This window comes from Apodemus sylvaticus, chromosome 7 (assembly GCF_947179515.1).
Source record: "Apodemus sylvaticus chromosome 7, mApoSyl1.1, whole genome shotgun sequence".
Lineage (NCBI taxonomy): Eukaryota > Metazoa > Chordata > Mammalia > Rodentia > Muridae > Apodemus > Apodemus sylvaticus.
Window position 1 is genome coordinate 78089230 of NC_067478.1, and position 20325 is coordinate 78109554.

The 20325-nt window shown below is 40.1% G+C and overlaps 1 protein-coding gene across 1 annotated transcript; it reads left to right on the forward strand.

Annotated features, from left to right (window-relative positions):
* Positions 1–6156: 6156 nt before the first annotated feature.
* On the forward strand, positions 6157–11474 carry Hoatz (HOATZ cilia and flagella associated protein). Its single transcript, XM_052189354.1, has 4 exons — positions 6157–6382; positions 6930–6968; positions 7392–7462; positions 11370–11474. The coding sequence occupies exons 1-4, from the start codon at positions 6157–6159 to the stop codon at positions 11472–11474; spliced, it is 441 nt and encodes a 146-aa protein (XP_052045314.1).
* Positions 11475–20325: the final 8851 nt, after the last annotated feature.

The window sequence follows — 20325 nt, forward strand, 5'->3', positions numbered from 1 at the left end:
CAGTGTACGTTCAGCTAAATGTAAACACAATGAAATCCTTGAGAAGCACGTTTCGAGTTTAGAGGAAATAAAGAAGTGAGCTGTATAACTGTTAGACCATCTGCGCCTTCCATACAGGAACCAAAAGAGCTTAACGAGAACCGTTAAAAACTGCAGTGGACAAGCGTGCACAAAGTGATGACGCCTCTGAGGAAGGAGGATACCTTGGAGAAGACCATCTTACTTAGCATGTACCTGGGTTCGATTCCAGGATTGAAAAGGAGGGGCGGGCATCCCACTGTTGGCCACCTACTTCATCCTTCCTGAATGAACTATGACAAGCAAGAATAAGCTACCACACCCCCTTCGTGGACGTCGCTCAACTCTTTGATTTTAATTTTCACAGTTTCGGAAAACTGCTAATCCCTCTTCTCAATCCTGACTTCTTTCCAGAATTCCATCTTAAATACTTACCTTCATTATGATGTTCGTCTATAGCCCAAACGCAGCCGAGCTTAGACCCAACTCAAACCCAACTCGTCGTAAACATCCTCTGACTCTGTGTTCCTCGAAGCTCCTTAAACTCCTCCCTCGGAGTTGGCAGCTGATCTTGTTAAACTGTTAATCAGCCGCCAAATCCTATACATTTTCTTTCACAAAAATCTCTTATTCTGTATGTCCTCTATCACTCCTTATCTAGATTTGTTAAAAATCATCTCCTACATTGAAGCTCGGCCTCCTCTGTAATCCATGATACTTTAATCCCCATAAAACAACATATACTTTTATAGACATCGGGGGCTCTCAGAGAGCCAAAAGAATTCAGACTCCCTACGATAACATTTCTAGTCTTCCATGCCTACCTCCTACTATAATCCTATACTAATAATCCTAACTATAACAGTTAATGCTGTTTATTTTTCTATATAGCCCTCTTTTTGTCCCATATTTTGGTGCTTTTTCTTATGTTTTCTCCAAATGTTGACAATAACAGTTAGCACTAGAATTCAAGATTTCTTAATCACTTGGCAATTTAAGTCCTTCGAAATTCAATATATTTTATGTGATATAAATATATTACCTAAACATTGTGTGCATTAACATAATAATTTACATCTTAATATTATAACGTGTTAATATGATTAACATAATTTAACTATCTTAATTATCTATGCAAGCAAACTGTCTATCTCTCCAATTAATCCACATCTCTGGGGACTGTTGTTCCCTAGAGATAGGAACTGCACAAGAATTGTTTCTGGAGTAAGAGTTCCATCAACCTTAATTAGGAACCTATTTTTGTTAGATTGTTCCTAAAAAAAAATTAACATTTGATCCTGAAAGCAACACTATTGGTTAATTGATAAATATAACCAAGAAGCTAATTGAGAACTCTTCCTAATGAGAGTTCATTGAGATGAAACCAGAGTTATAGAGCTGCTGGCAGTTCGTTCTAGTGCAGATGAAACCCCCTATGATTAAACAGATTCATTGATTTGTAATTATTCAAAGGCCAAATTGACTTCAACTCCGCCTTGCTTCAACTTATAAACTAGTTTCTAAGCACACTATCATGAATATTAATATGGTCATCTGACATTTGATTTAGTCTGCATAAAAGACCGTGGTTTTATTTCCTAGCAAAGTGCGCATTTTTGAAATGTTTTAAAAGAAGCTGCTAAAGACCACTGCTTTCTAATTAGTGTCCTTCACTCCTTCCTCCCTAGCAAGAACCTTCAAATGCTGCAGAAATAGCCTGCAATTGGGAGGTGGTATCAAGAAGATCAAGAGCTCAAGGGCAGCCTGAGCTAATTGAGTCCCTGTCTAAAAACAAAGAGAACATGTAGAGAACATACTTGTGTATGCTGACAGGAGGAAGTCATCTTTCACTAGCCTTTTATACAGGAGTCATAAATTAAGCCAAGATAAATTCGTCAGATTCATGAAGGAAGTTCTTGTTTTTGATACTCTTCATGTAGGAAGTTCTTGTTTTTGATATCCTTCTGGTCAATACTATCAGCCCATCTCCTCAAAGGTCTTACCCCATCTCCCAGATCAACAAAAGCTCAGAAATAAAAGCAGTAAACAATTCCTCTTCAAGGTGCCTTCCTGGATCTATCTAACCAAATGTAATCGTCTGTTTGGGTATTTAGCCACACCACAGGCATTCTTACTTAGATTAAAACATGAGTCTCCCTGGTCTCTAGACATGCCTAGGCATGACCAGCAATTGCAATAAGAGCCTTGGAGTTTCTCTAGTAACTGCGGGTGGGATCAACAGCAACCCTAAGAACAGGCATTCTTTTCTACTATTGCTTTCTAACAGAATCAGGGCACGCAAATTTTTTAAATCATCATTTTACTTTTTAATCTTTGAAGAAAAAAAATTTACAGTCTAAATTTCAAGACAGCTTATGCAATGATAGCTTTGGATGGCAGCAATAAAACTCAGGTAAGATATTTTAGATGCAACTAATAGAGAAAAAAACCTGAGCTAGGTAGAAGCATTACGCAGAGAGTAAAATTAAGCAAAACGTAAAATAAATGATTTTGTAATGATGTCCTCCTAAAACTTATAACTCTTCATAGTGTTTATGGGATGGAGGCTATTTCTACTAGTTTTATTTATATTTGAACATCTAAATGACTTTTTGTAGGATACATTATGCCTTTCCCAAATACAGGAAGACTGAATACAAGATAGAGTTATTTACAAATGTCTTTCATATGTTAATTTTACAATTACCTAGCATTTTCTACTTCTGATTCCTTTCACTTAAGTCTTCATAAAACAATGATTTTGAAGGAAAAAAAATATTCTGTCTTTAACTTTCAAAGATGTCAAAATATATATAAGTTTATTCTAGGGATGTTCTTGGGTTTTAATGGTTTGTTTGGTATTTGCATTGAATGTCCCTGATGACTGGCTATATTCATGTACTTAGTGGCATCTACAAGACTATTTGCTGAGCTTATAGGTATCACTGTTTGGCTCAGAGATTTCCCTTTGTGAACTGCAAGACTTTCGGATCAATATAAATGGGTATTATATAGTATACATGAAGACTACAGTCTGGGGTGGCTACTTCCTACCGAATTGCACAACGTTTGCAATCAGAGACTATTGTATGTCCTCTCTGGGCTCATTAATTAAAGGAAAAGAGAGGAAAGATGGAAGGAAATAATTGGTGAAGATGGCGCAGAAATGCTGTCACCGCCTCCTCAGTGTCTCTTATTCCAAATATACACAAACGCACATCCTGTTATCAGATATAAAATAGAGCAAGGGAACTGTAACTGTCACAAGACATGGCTTTTCAGGTTTCCACAGACCTCATTCTTAATGTCTAAATCTACCCTTGCTTCAAGGCTCTGCCTGAACTCTCACCTCCTCCACAGTGGTGTCTGTTAGTTCTGGTTGACACACCTCCCACCCCCGCCCAGACCCCTACGTTTCTTTCTATTAGAAAAAAAATCTATCAGTTTAGCGACTTTCTACTGTCTGGAATAGTAAATACTGTGTTCACATTTTGTTACCACCTAGACTGTCTGATGGGTAGTAAAAGGAATGCACTTCAGGTGCTGAATTTGTAACAAATATTTAAATAAAACAGGAGCCCAAAGCGAGAATAGATGTCCTCAAGGCTCACGGTGAGATCACCAAAGCTGTGATTTTGATCTTATAAGGGCCACAACTTTGACCTACCAACAAGAGTGTTGGTTCAATGTTTGACCAGAAGAGCTGCCCACACCTCATTGCATGGCCCTGTAAGAGGTAGTCCTAAGAAAGAACTCGGGTATTGGCAGGGGCAATCCTGCAGGTAAGAGTGCCCAGGCCTGCCTCTGCAGGAAGACTCCAAATGAGATGCCTGGGAAGCTGTTTCTGAGAATGAGCATGAACAGTAAGGAGGCTTGAGGGCTTCTTAGGCAATAGGGAAAGAGATATGGATGTAGGTCTTTGCGCTTATTTCAATGTAGTAGTAACTACACTATGAAGACAAACTTCTCAAGACTCTGTCTCTCCATCTCCCGGCCACTTCCCAGGAAGCTCTGCAGGAGCCCGCCCATTGCCCCTTCTGGTAGCTTCTGCTGCCCCTCCCCCACTCGCCCCGCCCCCTCGGCCTCGGGGTTCCAAGGGCGGTTGGTCGCAGAGCCACGGTCACTCGGCCAGTAGGAGCTGCGGGGCGCGCGGGCTGCACAGAACCGGCTCTAGACTTGGGTCTGGAAGCCGTGGAGAAGTTGTCGGAGGCGGGTCAGACCCGGCGTGAGGGAAGCAAGACTCCAGCCGGATGCCCTGGGGTCCAGGCAGAGTGGGAGGGTCTCGGGGAACGGCGGGGACAGGGGGGCCCCAGAGCCTGGGGGGGTCACCTGGGGTCGCGCGCGGCCCTGAGGGGTGTGGAGGGGCCCCGGGAGCCTGGGGCACCCTCGCTCCGCCACCCTCGCCTGTCGACCGTGGCGAAAGGGGGCGAGGGGCTCGACCCTCGGGAGCTGCAGTGGCGGGCGCCCGGTGCTCGGTTTGTAGGCAGTGTAATTAGCTGATTGTGGTGCGGTGCTGACAATCACTAACTCCACTGCCATCAAAACAAGGCACAGCATCACCCGCCGCCCGCGGGAGGAGAAGCCGGCGGCTGCAGTCCCACTGACTCCGCAGAAAGCAGAGGCCGGAGCCAGGATGCGGCAGCGAGGGGCCCGGAGCACGAGGTCTAAGTGCAAGTAACCCTCGGAGACCCGCGGCCTCCTTGAGGGACCGTTCAGCTACCTGGGTGTACGAGCCAGGGCAAAACGGTTCAGCGATGTGTAAAGAGAATCGGTATACACCAGACTTTTTTTTTTTTAAATATGCCAGGAAGAGACCCCCCCCCCCCCAGAACAGTTCCTGCTGCGCGCTGTGATTCACTGCCTGATTTCCACCTCTGAGAAAGCTATCACCTAGGCAGCGACTAGAGTCAACCACAGCTTGGCTGACGATTTGCTGCTGGTCACAACCAATGTCTGAGAGCACCAACTAAAGACTGCATGCTTTTTTTCTATGAGTCTAGTTACTAGGCAGTGTAGTTAGCTGATTGCTAATAGTACCAATCACTAACCACACAGCCAGGTAAAAAGACTGAAGTTCCTCTGACTGAGCCTCCTGTGCATCGTTATTTTGGTGAGGACAGAGCCATGGAGAAAGACTCTTACCAGCTATTAATGGCTTAGCGGGAAAAGAAAAAAGAAAAGAAAAGAAAAGAAAACTCTAGCCCTTAGCTACTAAGTATACAATGTATCAATATGTGTGGGGCATATTTTTGGTGATTTTTAGATATATTGGAAAATAGAAATTATCCCTTAGCTAATTTGGTTATTATATTGTCTTGTGATTATATATCTTTGGACTTTGCCTGACACTATATTAATAACACTCTTAAAAAAATAAAGCGCCAGGAAAATCTCAGCTATCGTGTCCATTTCCTTTCCAAAAACTGACTTTAGGATCTCCAGTTCAGCTCCTGTCAACCCCTAAAGTAATTAAATGGTCAGTTGCTAGACAGACAAAATCTCCAGGGAAACGTCTCACACACGATTGTGAATCTGTAAGGGAACGTTAAATGCTTTCATAATTTTCCACGGGGCGGGGCAACTCAGCCCGCTTAACGAGATATATTTTTAAGGTGATAACAGTTGCGCTAGAGGCAACTTTGGTGGGAATTAGTGAACACAATTTAAAACCAGCTTGTTTCCTAAGATCTGTAATAGATTTGAGAGGTTTTAAATAACAAAAAGCTGTATTCAAGGGTACCTCTCAGCCCAGTTCTAGCGCATTATGCAGATGTATCAATGCAAACCTGAGAACTTCCCCCGAGGGAGGAGTGCGGAGCCTTGGCAATCTTGTCCAAAAGAGGGAGGCGCTCTTTAAAGTTCACACCATTGGGCTATTTGGGGGAGGAGGGGACGCTGAGGATCTAAGAGACACTCCAGGACTGTACACACCACAAAGTTGTGGCCTTTACTCTTAAGGCTTGACTGGCCCCGAAAACTGTGACCTCGACAGAAGCAAGCTGCAGATGGGCCACAAGCCCTCGAGGAACCCCAGATCCTACGGAAGAAACACTGGCATTCTGGCGGTGGCAGTTACCAACCTGACGGTTCCCCAGTGGGGGCGGGGCGCCAGAGCTAAGGGAAGCGTCCTGAGTCACCATGGAAACGGGGCCCAGAAGCTGTCCTAGGGGTGGGAAGGAATCCCAGGAAATCTGCTCCCCTGGATTACTGGTGTTCACCGGCTGCTCTGAGCAGGATGCCAACTTGGCTAAGCAGTTTTGGCTCGGGGCGTCCATGTACCCTACTACCGAATCTCAGCTGGTGCTGACCCGAGGCAGCAGTCAGAGGCTACCGGTGGCGCGGAACTCGAAAGTCCTTTTGAGTGGTGAGTAGGAAGGCTGCCTCCTGGAAGGGGAAACTTTCCGGCCTAATTGTCAAAGCAACAGAAGTACAAACAATCGGTAATAGGTATATGCAAATACATAAACAATTCTGAAACTGCTGCAATTCTTCACTGTAAAGGATCTCATTGTTACATATAAAAGTTCATTCTAGAGCTGGAGAGAGATGGCTCAGTGGTTAAGAACACTGACTGCTGATCCAGAAATCCTGAGTTCAATTCCCAGCAACCATATGGTGGTAGAAGAGGGCTACAATGTACTCATGTAAATAAAATGAAAATCTAAAAAAAAAAAAAAATGCATTCTAAGAGTCCCTTAAATGATGGCTTTTATTTGGCAAGGAGGATGGGTTAATCTAAGGAAATGATGCTTAGATTAGGAAAGCATTTACATAAAATTGAGTTCCCTAACTAATAAGCCTTCAGTCAAGGATGTATAAAGTGTCATTATTAAATATTAATATGTATAGAAAATTAAAGTACTGTTCATGTCAACTTTTCCAATAATGTTCTCTCCATTTGTATTTCTTAGAGAAAAGTTCTATCAAGCCCTTTCCCTTTGATCAAAACAGTAAGTACCAAGTTTTAGTGCCCTTTTATAGATCGACGACTCACCATATTATCTTAGAATTCCTACACGTGTACACTTCCACTGTGGTATAACTAATGTGCATACCCACACCTTGCCTCAGTGCCCACACACTCACCCAGAAGATAACCTTCCAATCACTTTCTCTCTAGCATCCCTGGTCCCACAGGCGCTTTCTCTTTAGAGGCTGTTTCTTATCTCCACTTGCTTCATCTAAAGAGATGGGAGGGTTCCTGACATCATGAATAATTAATGCAGTATCCAGTTATTTACCGATCATTATAAAGTTTCCAGACAGTTTGTACTTGTGTCCCTTCCTACTCTATTTACCCGTATCCAATTTCATGTTAAAATTATAATTATGACGGAGTTATTTCAGAATAAATTTGACTTTATTTTCTCTAGAGGATGCGATTATCTTTGCAAAAGCCCAAAAGATTCAGGCATCTGAAGAAAAAGCAAAGTATTTCCAGAAGGTGAGCCAGTGTTTCATCTCTCCTGGTTCTCATTACATTTCTACATCATGTTGATAAATATTGTTTGTTGTTGTTGAGGACATTTCACTTTTAAAAGCATGCAAATAAAATGTGTCACTTGAGCTAGCTCAGCCTTGAAAAGCTTTCTTTTTTTTTAATTAGAATTTTAATTAAGAACTTAGACATTCTTGGGGCTGGAGAGGTGGTTCAATTGTTAAGAGTGCTTGTTCTCAGAAGACAAGTTTGGTTCCCAGTGCCCATAAAAGATGGCTCATTACTGCCTGTAACTCCAGTTTCAGAGGTTCTAATTCTTTTTTCTAGCCTCTGTGGGCCAAGGGGATGGACACACACACACACACACACATCTTTTAAAAGCCAAGCCTAGTAGCACAGACTTTTATTCCCAGCCAGTAGAGAAGTAGAGGCAAGAGAATAAAAAGTTAAGGCTAGGTGCTGGGAGAGTGGTCAGTGATTAAGAAGGGTGCTTGCTATGCAAGAACCTGTGTTAAATAATCTCCAGGACTCTTTAAAAACAAACAAGCAACAAACCAGGTATAGATGCATCCGCTGAGACTGCAGTGTGTGGGGGATGGGGACAGGATGATGGCTGGGGTTTGCTGGCCACCAGCCTAGCTCCAGGTTCAATGAACGGTGCTGACTCAAGGGAAGAGGCAGAGGAACCAAGCAAGACAACCAATGTTCTCTTCTGGCCTTTACATGCAAAGGGTGCACATATTAGCACATCACATCATGCATACCCCTGTCCACCAAACCTCTCTCCCTCCCTCTCTCCCTTCCTCCCTCCTTCTCTCTTTCTCTCTCTCTCTCTCTCTCTCTTGCTCTCTCTCTCTCTCTTGCTCTCTCTCTCTCTCTTGCTCTCTCTCTCGCTCTCGCTCTCTCTCTCGCTCTCGCTCTCTCTCTTGCTCTCTCTCTCTCACACACACACATATGTACACAGGCACGCATGCATGCACACACAGATGTAAATTAAATAATAAACACATAGTAAGGATACTTAATTTACAAATATCGAAAACATTCAAGACTAAGTGGAGATGTAGAGTTAGTTCAAGGCCTGCTTAGGAAACTTGGTGATACTGTTTTATAATTTTAATAAAGAGGGCTGGAGATAGCTCAATGATAGGGCTCTTATCTAGCACATAGAAGGCCCTGGGGTATGCTTTTAAAAAAAAAAAAAAGAAAGAAAATTACATTCTATTAAATTTTGGTAATTCTCAATCTCTGCCAAAGCTCACAGGAACATCAAAAACAGAAGTCAACAGACTCACTTTTCAAAAAAAAAAAAAAAAAAAGCCTCAAACAATACATAATAGTCTACAAACAAAAATACTTTTAAAGTGGTAAAGTTATTGTCTTAGTAGGTCAAAACCAAGTGAACCAAAGCCAAAGTCTGTCATTTGGCCCAGCTTTGACTAAAAGCTGATAGTAAACACATGGGTGTCCGGAAGGCTCTCTTTGGCAGCCAAATGATACAACTAGAACTTCTAACTCTGCAGTTAATGCCATGATTAATAGCAACACTTTTGCTGGGTTCATGGATAACCTCTATTCCAGTAACTGTTCCTCAACCATCAAGGCAGAGATAGAATGACTATTTTGGCCTAATGTGTTTAATCACTGAACATATTGGCAAACTCTAAAGGACATACTGGGAATTCAACATAAATTACAGATTTATTCACTTGACTCTTCTGGCCACAACAATCCACTTTGAAAATTACTGGTGATTATTTCAAACAAATTAAGTGATTAAAATAATTAGCATTTACTTCTCTTTTTAGAATATTATGTACCAGACCCTGTCTCAAACAATCCCCAATAAAGTATATACTATATATTTATACAATAATTTTATATGTTTTTAAAAAGAATATCTGTATGTGAGAGAGTGCATGTCAACACATCTCCCACTGCATACATGTCAAGGCCACGGGACAATTTTCAGGAGTTAGTTCTCAGCTTTAACCTTGTTGAAAGTCTTTCTTCTTTCTGCTGCTGGCTATTCAGGCCATCTGGCTGGTCAGTTTCCAGAAGATTGTATCTCTGCCTCCATCTTGTTGTGATTACAGATGGGAGCTCTTTAACATGAGCTCCAGGATCAAAGGGGTTGTCAGGCTTTGATGGCTAGTGCCTTTACCCTGAGCTATCTCCTCACTCTCTACAGAGATTATCTTTTTATTTTTCAAATCACATTCATGTGTGTGTGTGTGTGTGTGTGTGTGTGCTCATGCACGTGCACTGTGGTATATGTGTGTAGATTAGAGACAGATAATAACTTGTGGGAGTGGGTTCTCTCCTTCTACCATGTAGGTGCCTGGGATCAAACACAGGTCATTAGGTTTTGCAGCAAGGGCCTATACTCAATGGGCTAGCCTTCTGTTCCTTTAATAGGGATTCTTTAAGCCTAATTTTCATTAGGTCTGGGAATGGTAGCTCAGTGAGAGTACTTACTGGCCTAGTATGCATGAAGCTGTAGATTTAATTCATGCCTCTCCTCCCCCCCCACACACACAAAAGTATGCACACATGCATACAGACACACACACACACACAAGCATGCACACATGCATACAGACACACACACACAAGCATGCACACATGCATACAGACACACACACACAAGCATGCACACATGCATACAGACACACACAAGCATGCACACATGCATACAGACACACATACACAAGCATGCACACATGCATACAGATACACACACACACACACACACACACACACACCTTTGAGCCAGAAACAGTGAATCATCCTTATAATCCCAACAGTTGGGAGGCTAATGCAGAAAAAAAAAAAAAAACTTGTTATTTGAGGTCAACCTGAACTGTAGTGATTTCCAGGTCATTCAACTGCTTTAGTACTTTTGGAATTCAATTTTCATTGTGCTTCATTTTGGGAAGGAGTTAGAAATAAAGGTTAAAGACAAACTTAATAACCAATTTTATTAGCTTTTTTTAAAACAGTAAGAATGATGTGACTTACAGAGAACTGTCACATTATAGACAAGATATAACTAATTGTAGACCAGATATAACTAATCATAGAACAAGCTTCTATGCCTTGTGTCCTTCTTTAATTTCTTAACTACTCAATTCCACATACTTATGGAAAGCCAGCTTAGTACCTGTAGTTCATTAGATGCGTCAGGAGGCGTCAGCCAACGATTATGATGTATCCTTATAATGGATATATGTCTGTGACAATACAAGAACCCATTAAACCAGGCATAGAAGTATGCCCTTTAATCCCACCATTTAGGAGGTTTTGGGGAACAGATGAAGTTCCCAGTAAGTTGTATGACATGAGAGCAGACATGCCAAGGACCTCAGTGCTTCAGACCCATGGGAATAGCAAAGCCTTTTCCTGGCCCTTGTTGGCAGAGTGTTGAGAAAGCATGGCTCACTGATTCCTCCTCCTGGATGTTTACAGCCTGAGACTTCTCCCCTAAGTAGACCTCCCTACCAAGATTAGCAGGCTGGACTCCTTGTTCAGGTCTATATAATAACCCTCCCTCCTCATTCAGCCTTATATAATAAGCTGAGTTTTCCTGCTGCTGTACCTCTTCTAGAGTGCATACCCCGTCTGATCTGAGCCCCTCATTCCTACCGTGTGTGTGTGTGTGTGTGTGTGTGTGTGTGTGTGTGTGTGTGTCTGTGTGTCTGTGTGTGTTCTGCAGTTCCTTGTAGCTCCAGTCTTGTCTCCAGGACTCAGATACGTGGGTGACTGCAGGAGGTAGAGGAAGGAGCTAGGGCCAATCAGCCTGAACTATATAGTAGAGCATTATTTCAGAAAACAAAACTACCAGGTATGGTAGAACATGTCCTTAATACCTACACTTGGGAAGCAGAAGCAGACAGATCTCTATAAATTCAAGGCCAACCTAGTCTGCATAGAAAGCCCCCAGCTACTTAGTAAGACCCTGTATCAAAAACAGGAACAACAACAACAAAAGGCCATTGAAGGTCAAAATAAAGTTTAAGAACTGAAGAACCCTTCCCAAACCACTGAGTTTTGAAGATTGTTTCTTCAGTCTGCAGTACACTTTCTTGTCACTAACATGTCTTCTTCATCTGCCTTCAAGGCCTGGCTCCCATAACATCTTCTGAAAAGCTTTCTCAGAGGTTACTTAGAAACTAGCTGGACGAACAGCCGCCTTCTCAATGTTTAATACAAAGCTAGAAATGGTCTCCTTGAGTGCTGCTTCGAAGGCTCTGAATTTACCTCCGGCAGTTACCCATGCTTCTCTGTCCTGCTAGATTGTAGGTACCGTAATGGTACTGTAACCTTAGAGATCACAGGTTGGATACAAAGCCTAACTCAGCTGCTTATTGCTTATGTGACTTTGAGCAATGTATTTGAACTCTAACATAATTAATTTCATCAAATAGTAAAGAAGAAATTATTTTTTAAAATATCCACTTGATAGAATTGATATCCTCTATATAAAGATGTGATATCATCTATATAAAGTGTACCCTCCATAATTGTCACTTGTAAAAGGTAGAAGTCATGTCTCATTTGCTTAACCCATTGATATTGAAATTCAGATATGTGTCCATTAGCCCATGAACATTTAATCTGCATAATTAACCTAATTACTGGCTGGATGACTGCATATGCAGTGCTGTTGGCTACTGCTGTTGGCATTGGTCTATTTTGTTATTCTTGTTTGGGGTACTGGAGGACACAGGGCCACAGCTGTGCTCACAGCCATGCCACCAGCTGTGCAGTGAACCAAGTTTAGTCATTTCCAGAGAGACTCATCTGGAAACTTCTCTAGGTTGAAATCCTTTGACAGTAATCCTTCCAAATGCACAGGCACATCTCCTGTCTTGTCAGTTTTGCTTTTATTGCATTGGTCTCAATACCAGGGGAAAGAATGTGACACCATTAAATACTAAAACAGGAACTAGTTTGGGATACGGCTGCTTTTCTGAGTCTACCTTACCCTCTCTGCACTGTTGCTACCACCATCTATAATTTGTAGTTTAATGGTAGAAAATGAATGGGAGAAGAGATGGGTGGGGATTTTGCTAATAAAACATTTACATTACCTATTTAGCTGAAAATTTCATATTGTGAGCATACACATCAATAAGTATGTTCCAGGTATCTTTATCTTAAGGGGATGAAAAACATTCCCTATAAATTTCTTGAAGATGTATTCCGCCATGTTCTTAATATTAATGGAAACCTGGAAGTTTATCTTCCATCTCTCTGAAAGTGGCTTTACTGCCCTCTTTCCCAACAGATATTGATTTTTTTCAGTGGCCAAGTTTTTAAACTTTAATGTTACTCTCCGTTTTAGAATATTTTCCAGGTATACATTATAAATGCTTTTTGTTAGTGGGCAAAATGCTATTAATCACAACTACTATTTCAATGATGGATATCAATGGCAGGAAATCAAAAACAATTGGGTATGTCAAGATTAAATGGCTTACTGTGTTCATAAAGGAAACCTTATAGCACTGTACTGGACCATTATTTTTCCTTTGAGAGTTCTAAGTAGTCTTAAAACATTATAATAAATGAATAGTCAGCTAATTCTTTGAAATCATAAAACTAATTCACTTTCTAGTTTTGTCACCTTAAGAAAACTCTTTAACTGAGTATCTCTTTATGAAAAGAATTATAAGTAATTTATTTGCTAGGAGAGTAAGGAAGAGGTCAGAACAAGATTTCAAGGCACATACATAGAAGGTGCATTGGTAATGTGCATCTACCTGAAAGCAGTTCTAACAGGAGAGAATGTAAACCAACGGCTTTTAAGAGGAAAATGTGTCCACCTATAGTACAACATCCCAGACAGCCTCTTTACTAGGAATGGGTTTTCAGTTACACATCCTATGCACTCAATACTGACCATACCTAACTCTCCCCAGAAGTTCGTTATATGATCCTTACTTGAGCCAGAAGCTTGTTATATCATAATGGCATTACTCTTAGAACCTTAGAAAGAAGCCTCATGTTTCCTAGGCCTCATAATGTGAGATGGAAAATGTTCAACATTATTGTCTAACATCCTATACTTCCATAGTAGTAAAAATGACACTTAAAGTCATTAGATCAGCTTCAAAGAGGCAATGAAAGATAACAATGTATCCTTAGAGCTGCTGCTGGGACATTCTGATAGAAGAAAATCCTTGCATGTGTCAGAGTCATAAGAATGGGCTTCCCAGATAAATCTAAAGGGTCCTAGCAGTAGTGTTACTTGACCTAATGTAAAATAATATTTATGAAATTTTTTTCTACCATTAAAAGAAGACAATAGGGTGTGCTGGATTCCTTCTCAATGATGAAACATTTAGTTAGCCACATTTTGCTGTTCCTGTTTCATCCCAGCACATAACTGGAACTAAAAGCAGATTGCATCGATGGCATGTCCATCAAGTGTTTTGGAAGCAAATGATGAAAGACTAGTACATTCTACTTATTTCATATTATCTTTAATATCACATTGTTTTTAAATTTATTTAGAATTAGGGAAAATTTGGAGGTGACAAAAGTTGTCTTAGTCTCTTATACTATCTAGAGTCCATGAAAACACATTTGGGAAAAGAAACAGCTGTGCAGTCAAATATCTGAATGCATTTGCCCCATAAAAATCCATCCCTAGTATTATATAGGTTTTTCACGCAAATGTGCCTCTTTCTGTTTTTTCAAAGATTTTTGTCTCCCATGCATTTCACCAGAAGAACAACGTGAAAGTATTTTACACTGTTAGGTAAGGACTCACATTGACTATCTACTTATAAAATATAAATAAATAAAACTACTGGACATAAAATGATGCAAAAGGACATTTTTAAATGAATGAATCATTTGAAGATATGCTCAAAGCAGTTTTTGAGTTGTTAAACACGCACATCTCCTGCTGAGCACTTTATGATCCTCTACCTTCATGTTTCAACTCATACTGTCACAAGCATTATTATGTCATACACATTCATGCTATAAACATATATACACATGTATGTATATATACATATACAGAGAATGTGTGTGTCCCTGTATATATAACTTTACAACTTTAAATAGCCTCCATGTACTGAAGTGTTGACTAATGTCACTAAGTGTAAAACAACCATGTCATGACTGATGTAGAAGTGCACACATCATATGAGCCTTGCTCAAGCCTGAGTTACCATGCTATTGACTATAAGTTCTATGCCGATAAGTCAACAGTATATTTTAAGACAGAAACACTTATAAAACATGTATAGTTCCAAAGATGAAATTCTGTAACCAAAGACTACCAGGGACCTAAAAGCAATAGCTTTCTAGTCACTAACTCATGGTTTGCAATGACTGTCTAAAACATATATAATGCAAATAATAATAATGAAGTGTACTCCTAGAATAGGTCTAATCATAGTTTAAATTTACAAAGGTATCTTCCTCCCACCACACCTCCTCACATCACCTTACCATAGTTACCCCTTAGTGCAGCTTGTGTCGTGGCCATTTGAACCACTTGTACTTCCAAGAACCTACCAAAGATAAAAGATATATCTTGGCTGTAGCAAGAATGTCTTCTATATCTTGGGTTGCTGAGGTTTCTAATGGCAAAATGCCTAGTAGACAACAATAGATGTTGGTGTGGGCAATGATATTTGTATCTCTTGAATTGGGCATTGTCTTGGCATCACTTGGGACACTTGGGATCCAGCTCTGAAATGAAGGATCATGGGGCTAAACTAAACTTTATAGAATGCTGTCCAAAAGCAGCTGAAATGCTGTTGGCTTATGAGATTAAGCAAATTAGAGATCAAAGCCAATAGCCAATTCCAAGTTCAAGAAGGGCCAGGCAAAGCTGTAAAAACTAAAACAAGCAATGAGATGGAAGGTTAGGAAACTCTGCTTTGGGGAATCGTTCAAGATTTATTCAAAACATATTACTTGTGTCAGGCATTGTGCTAGGTACTACAAGTAGAAATTTACAACACAAAATACTCTGTAAAGAGACAAATTTAGCCCTTGCATGAAACTTTCAGTCTAATAAGAGAGAGAGAGAGAGAGAGAGAGAGAGAGAGAGAGAGAGAGAGAGAGAGAGAAATGTGATATTAAAGCAGAGATAGAGAAGTGACATTAAAGCAGTCTTTTTTTAAAAAAAACACAACCATATTTGCCCTTCACTCGTGTGTGTGTGTGTGTGTGTGTGTGTGTGTGTGTGTGAGAGAGAGAGAGAGAGAGAGAGAGAGAGAGAGAGAGAGAGAGAGAGAGAGTGATTTTTGGGTCAGGGAGGGACATGAGACACAGTCCTACTCTGTGGCACAAGATGGCCTGGAACTTACAGCAATCCTCCTGCCTCAGCCCCCTTAGTAATGATGACAGTCATGAGCCACCACAACTGTCTGTGAGTGAAAGTTTTAAAATAAGAACTATATTCTTCAGACAATTATTATTGATTTTCTATTCATATATACGTAACTAAAAATAAATATGTACCAGAGCCAATAAAAATATTTTTCTCACCAACAAAAAAAAAAAAAAGAAAGAAAAATCATACTTAAATGAAATCTACATTTCTTTTTCAAGTCTATATTTTAGGTATATTTAAGTTTTTTGTATTGATTCTCTCTTATGAAATGACTGGTAAGGTTCTTCATTTTAATAAATTGCTATTTTTAAAATGAAGCTTACATATGCCAGGGCGGGGAAACTGAGCCAAGATCAAGCAATTTCCAAGAAGTATGGAACGGTCTGAGCTCTGCATCTTTTCCGTGCAAGTCAGCATTCTTGCTTCCTCTGATTAATAACCCTCTATCACGATCCATCCATTCCCATAGATTACTGCAGTTAGTTCTGTTTCCAAAACTCAGCTTGCTTCTAGAGAAAGACTCTTCACTGACTATTCAGCTGGTCTTTTAAAGACACAGTAGATTGTTTGAGAGCCAACAGTTCTGCATCTTATTATGATAGTGAATATAAATTCACACTGTGCCACACACAGCGTCTAGGTGGCACGTTCCAGTCGGCAGGCACAGAGAATGACAAGTTCATGGCTGAAGCTGAGAGGAGCATACTGCCTTCTGAAATCAAGCCAGCTAAGAAGGCTCTTTCTTTTAGTCATAATTTTGCCTTAAGCCAATCACACTTACCTTCCTTAAGATTGCATTTGTAACATACATGTAGCATGTAAAATTTGGTCTAAGAAGCATTAAGAATCTGTGAAGACAAGAAGTAAAATTCCCTGGTTAAATCCTAACCACAGACACAGAATTAAACATTAAATGATGGTACCTTAAGAAAATGAAGATCATAAAATATTCTTACTCTCTCTAAAACCATAGAACATTGATTCTGCTTACATAACATTCTAAATTTTCCAGTTTTAGTTAATATAATCAAAACCCTATCACAAATAGCTCACCTATATTAACCATGATCTTAAAAAGCTTGCAGTTTGTAAGTACCACTGTAACTTTTACATGACATCTTTACCATTTAATCATGCTTTTGCAAGTACCATGTGTAAAGAAATTAATTTTGACCAAGGATGACTGCAGACTGGATTAGATAGCCCTGGTGTCTAGGCCCACCACACACAGCACAGCATAAATGTCTCTGTGATAACAGAAATGATCCTCTCCACAACAGTTGACGCTGATTCTTCCTTACTGAAATGAAGACTGAATAGTATCCCCCTCCCATGTGACCCCAGCCCTCTTTCAAAAAGCTCTAGCACCTGCTTGAAGCAGCAGAAGCATGGAGTCAACTAGAACTAGAAACAAGTTCAGATCCTGAGCTTTGGCAGTCACTACTTGGCTTAGTGACCCCAAGCAAGGATGTCTACTTTTCTGTGTAAGGAATAACGAGTGTTGTGAGACTAAACTGTCATCTACCCTGACGCCTAGAAGTGACTCTGAAAATGTGCCTCAAGCACTCTCCCCTCCCATTCTTTACATTTTGAGAGGATTAAAAAAAAACAACCCTTTTTTACTCATAATAATGATGTTTAATAGCTATAACTTACTAAGTCCCCAGCATTTGCCGTTCATTATATTAAACATTTTTATCATCCCCAGCTTTCACAACTTTCCTCATAGAAGAGAAATAAGATTCAGGAAAGTGTTCCTTTGATGTATCCAAGGCAACAAACCTCTGGTCTGCATTGGTGATTACAGCTGGAGGGAGGAGAGAAGGAGCTGGAAGCCATAGTTAAGACACTGCCTGCCATTAATCTCAGTGCAAACTTGGGATTCAAGCCCAAACGCATCTAACCTCATCAACCCATGTGGCCACTTAAATTGTCTGGCTTTGAGAAGAAGAGAGAACTAAATGCTTTAATGCCAGAGAGATACAAAAATCTATTAAGCACCCAGTGCACACCGAATTTATATATTATCATCATATTTTAACTTCATGTAATCAAGTTTTATCTCCTATTATTTCAGGAATAGCAAAAATATAAACATATATGTGATTACCAAAAATTAATGTTTAAAATGTTTATTATGATCCCCTTAGAATATTGTTTTAGGGGTTAATTACATTATCATAATGTTTTTATAAATATGAACTTTCAAAAAATAACCCATCCAAAATATGGTTGAAAATGAGCTACTCATGAGGCAAATTGCAAGGCTCTCTTCTTACCACTGGACAGCATTTAGCTTTCCTGGAAGAGATTTCTTAGAATAGGTCACAACATTTTGTTCGGAGGACACAGTTGTTTACAGTAGTTTTGTTATTCATTCCCAGGAAACATGTTCAGGAAGCAGAAATCAAATCTCATTTGAAATCTTTGTGTCTGGGGCTGTACATTATAAAACTAATTAGTTACTAAAATCTATTCTGATAAAAGGAACCAAAGTCCGAGAAAAAAGTGAATATATTTTTGTCCTGTTGTTTTTAAATCTTATTTCTAGTCATCTTTTCATACTAGAAGCAAGTGACAATTCAACTTTCCTCTCATGTCCCCAGGGTTACACAGAAAATAATTATACAGTTTTGCTTGGAGAACGATTTTACAACTAAATTTACCCACTATTTTACTTTCATTTTCTAAAACTTAGGGGTCTATACATGGCTGGTACTTGTGTGTCACATAGCACAATGGTTCCATCCACGTACATCATGACTTGAGCAATACAAGTCAATAGACATTCATGAAGAATTACCTTGTAGCCATTCCTGAGCACTAAGGGAAGAAAGGTGGTAAGGTTCTAAAAGAGATTCGCAGCAACTAAGAAAGTGGGGCAGGGACGAGCACAGACTAAGGTGCAACATGGTATGCAGCCAGGACTGTCCCGACAGACGCTTCTTATCCAACCTATAAAAGTTAACAGGAAATATGAAAGCATGCTTAGTTTTCAAATGCGCGTGTTTCCGTACATTTCACTGTGACATAGATGATGGTAGATGCTAGATATAAAGTACAAATCTTCCAAAACATTAAAACTTTGTAAGTTCATAAGGGGAAATTGGGTTAGGGATGATGTTGCACGCCTATAACTTCCAGTGGTGAGAAGAGAGCCTTGCAGTTTACCTCATGAGTAGCTCATTTTCAACCATATTTTGGATGGGTTATTTTTTTTGAAACACAGGTAAACATGAGTTCCAGACCAACCTACTTCACATAGAGAGCTCCAGGCTGACCAGGGCTACAGAGTGAGGCTCTGTCTCAAGAGGAGTTTTAAAATAATAGGCAAAAGGTTAAAATTCATACAATTTAGTGCAAATCAAAAGTACCCAGTGGGCCTGGCCCAGCTGCTGATAACAGCTGCCAATCATGGGCCCTCTTCTCCTCTGTGTCTCAGGGCTCCTGATGTGACTAGCTTCTTCCACTGAGTCACAGAGACTGGAGAATAATCCTGGAATTAGCAATGTGCAGCTCAGATGGTTTTGTACTCCCTGCTTCCTCTCTAAACCTCTGAAACCCTGTCCCCACATATACCCTAGATCTCAGTTCTGTTCTTGCATGTTCTACTAAACCCATCGTGGTGTGCTGGAAACTATTCACTTGAGATTTTCTCCATAAGCCCACAGTCTCTTTCCAAACTGTGGCTTGTTCAGCCACTAACACAGCAATGTGACAGCATAGGCGCTTACCATGAGTTTAAATGCACATATTTTAAAAAAAAAATCCTTAACCCTCAGTACTTCAGAATGGTATCTGACTTGGAAATCCAGTTAATATGGATAAAATTAGTTAAGATGGAATCACACTGGAATAGGGTGGCCCTAATCTATTATAACTGATGTTATCAGAGGGTTACCCTGACTAGCTGAGAAAAGGAAGACCAGAAGGTATAGAAAAGGGTGAACGCAAGCAAAATTCATTATATACACATATGAAAATATCAAAGGAACCACATTATACATAATATATGCTAATAAAAACTTTAAAATGAACATGGTAGACAAGGGATTTTTTGAAGTGAAAACAGATCCACAAGGCAGAATGCCACAAAGGCAGAGACAGTACATAGTTCTGTTAGCGAAGGAATAGCATAGATGGTCAGCTGACCACCAGACCCTACAGAGAGGCTCAGAAACCAAATTCTGAGGAAGCAGGGCCTTGCAGTCTCCTTGGATCTGGACAGCTAACCTCCAGAACTGCAAGACAAAGTGTTGCTTCAAAGCAAGCAAGCAACGTGTGCCCAAGTACAATGCGAGTGTTTTATTCTCACTTTGTCTTTCTTCTAGTCTCATTCTAAGCAATGTTCTTTTCCTGCGTTTGTCTGGTCTATAATTATATGTATCTTCATCCCTGTGCTAAAGTAGGTTTTATGCTTATGAAAACTTATCTAGTATACAAATCTGATACCTAGGACAGTAAACGGAGAGGTACCGGAAAAACCTTAGTTCTCGAGTGCAAGTAG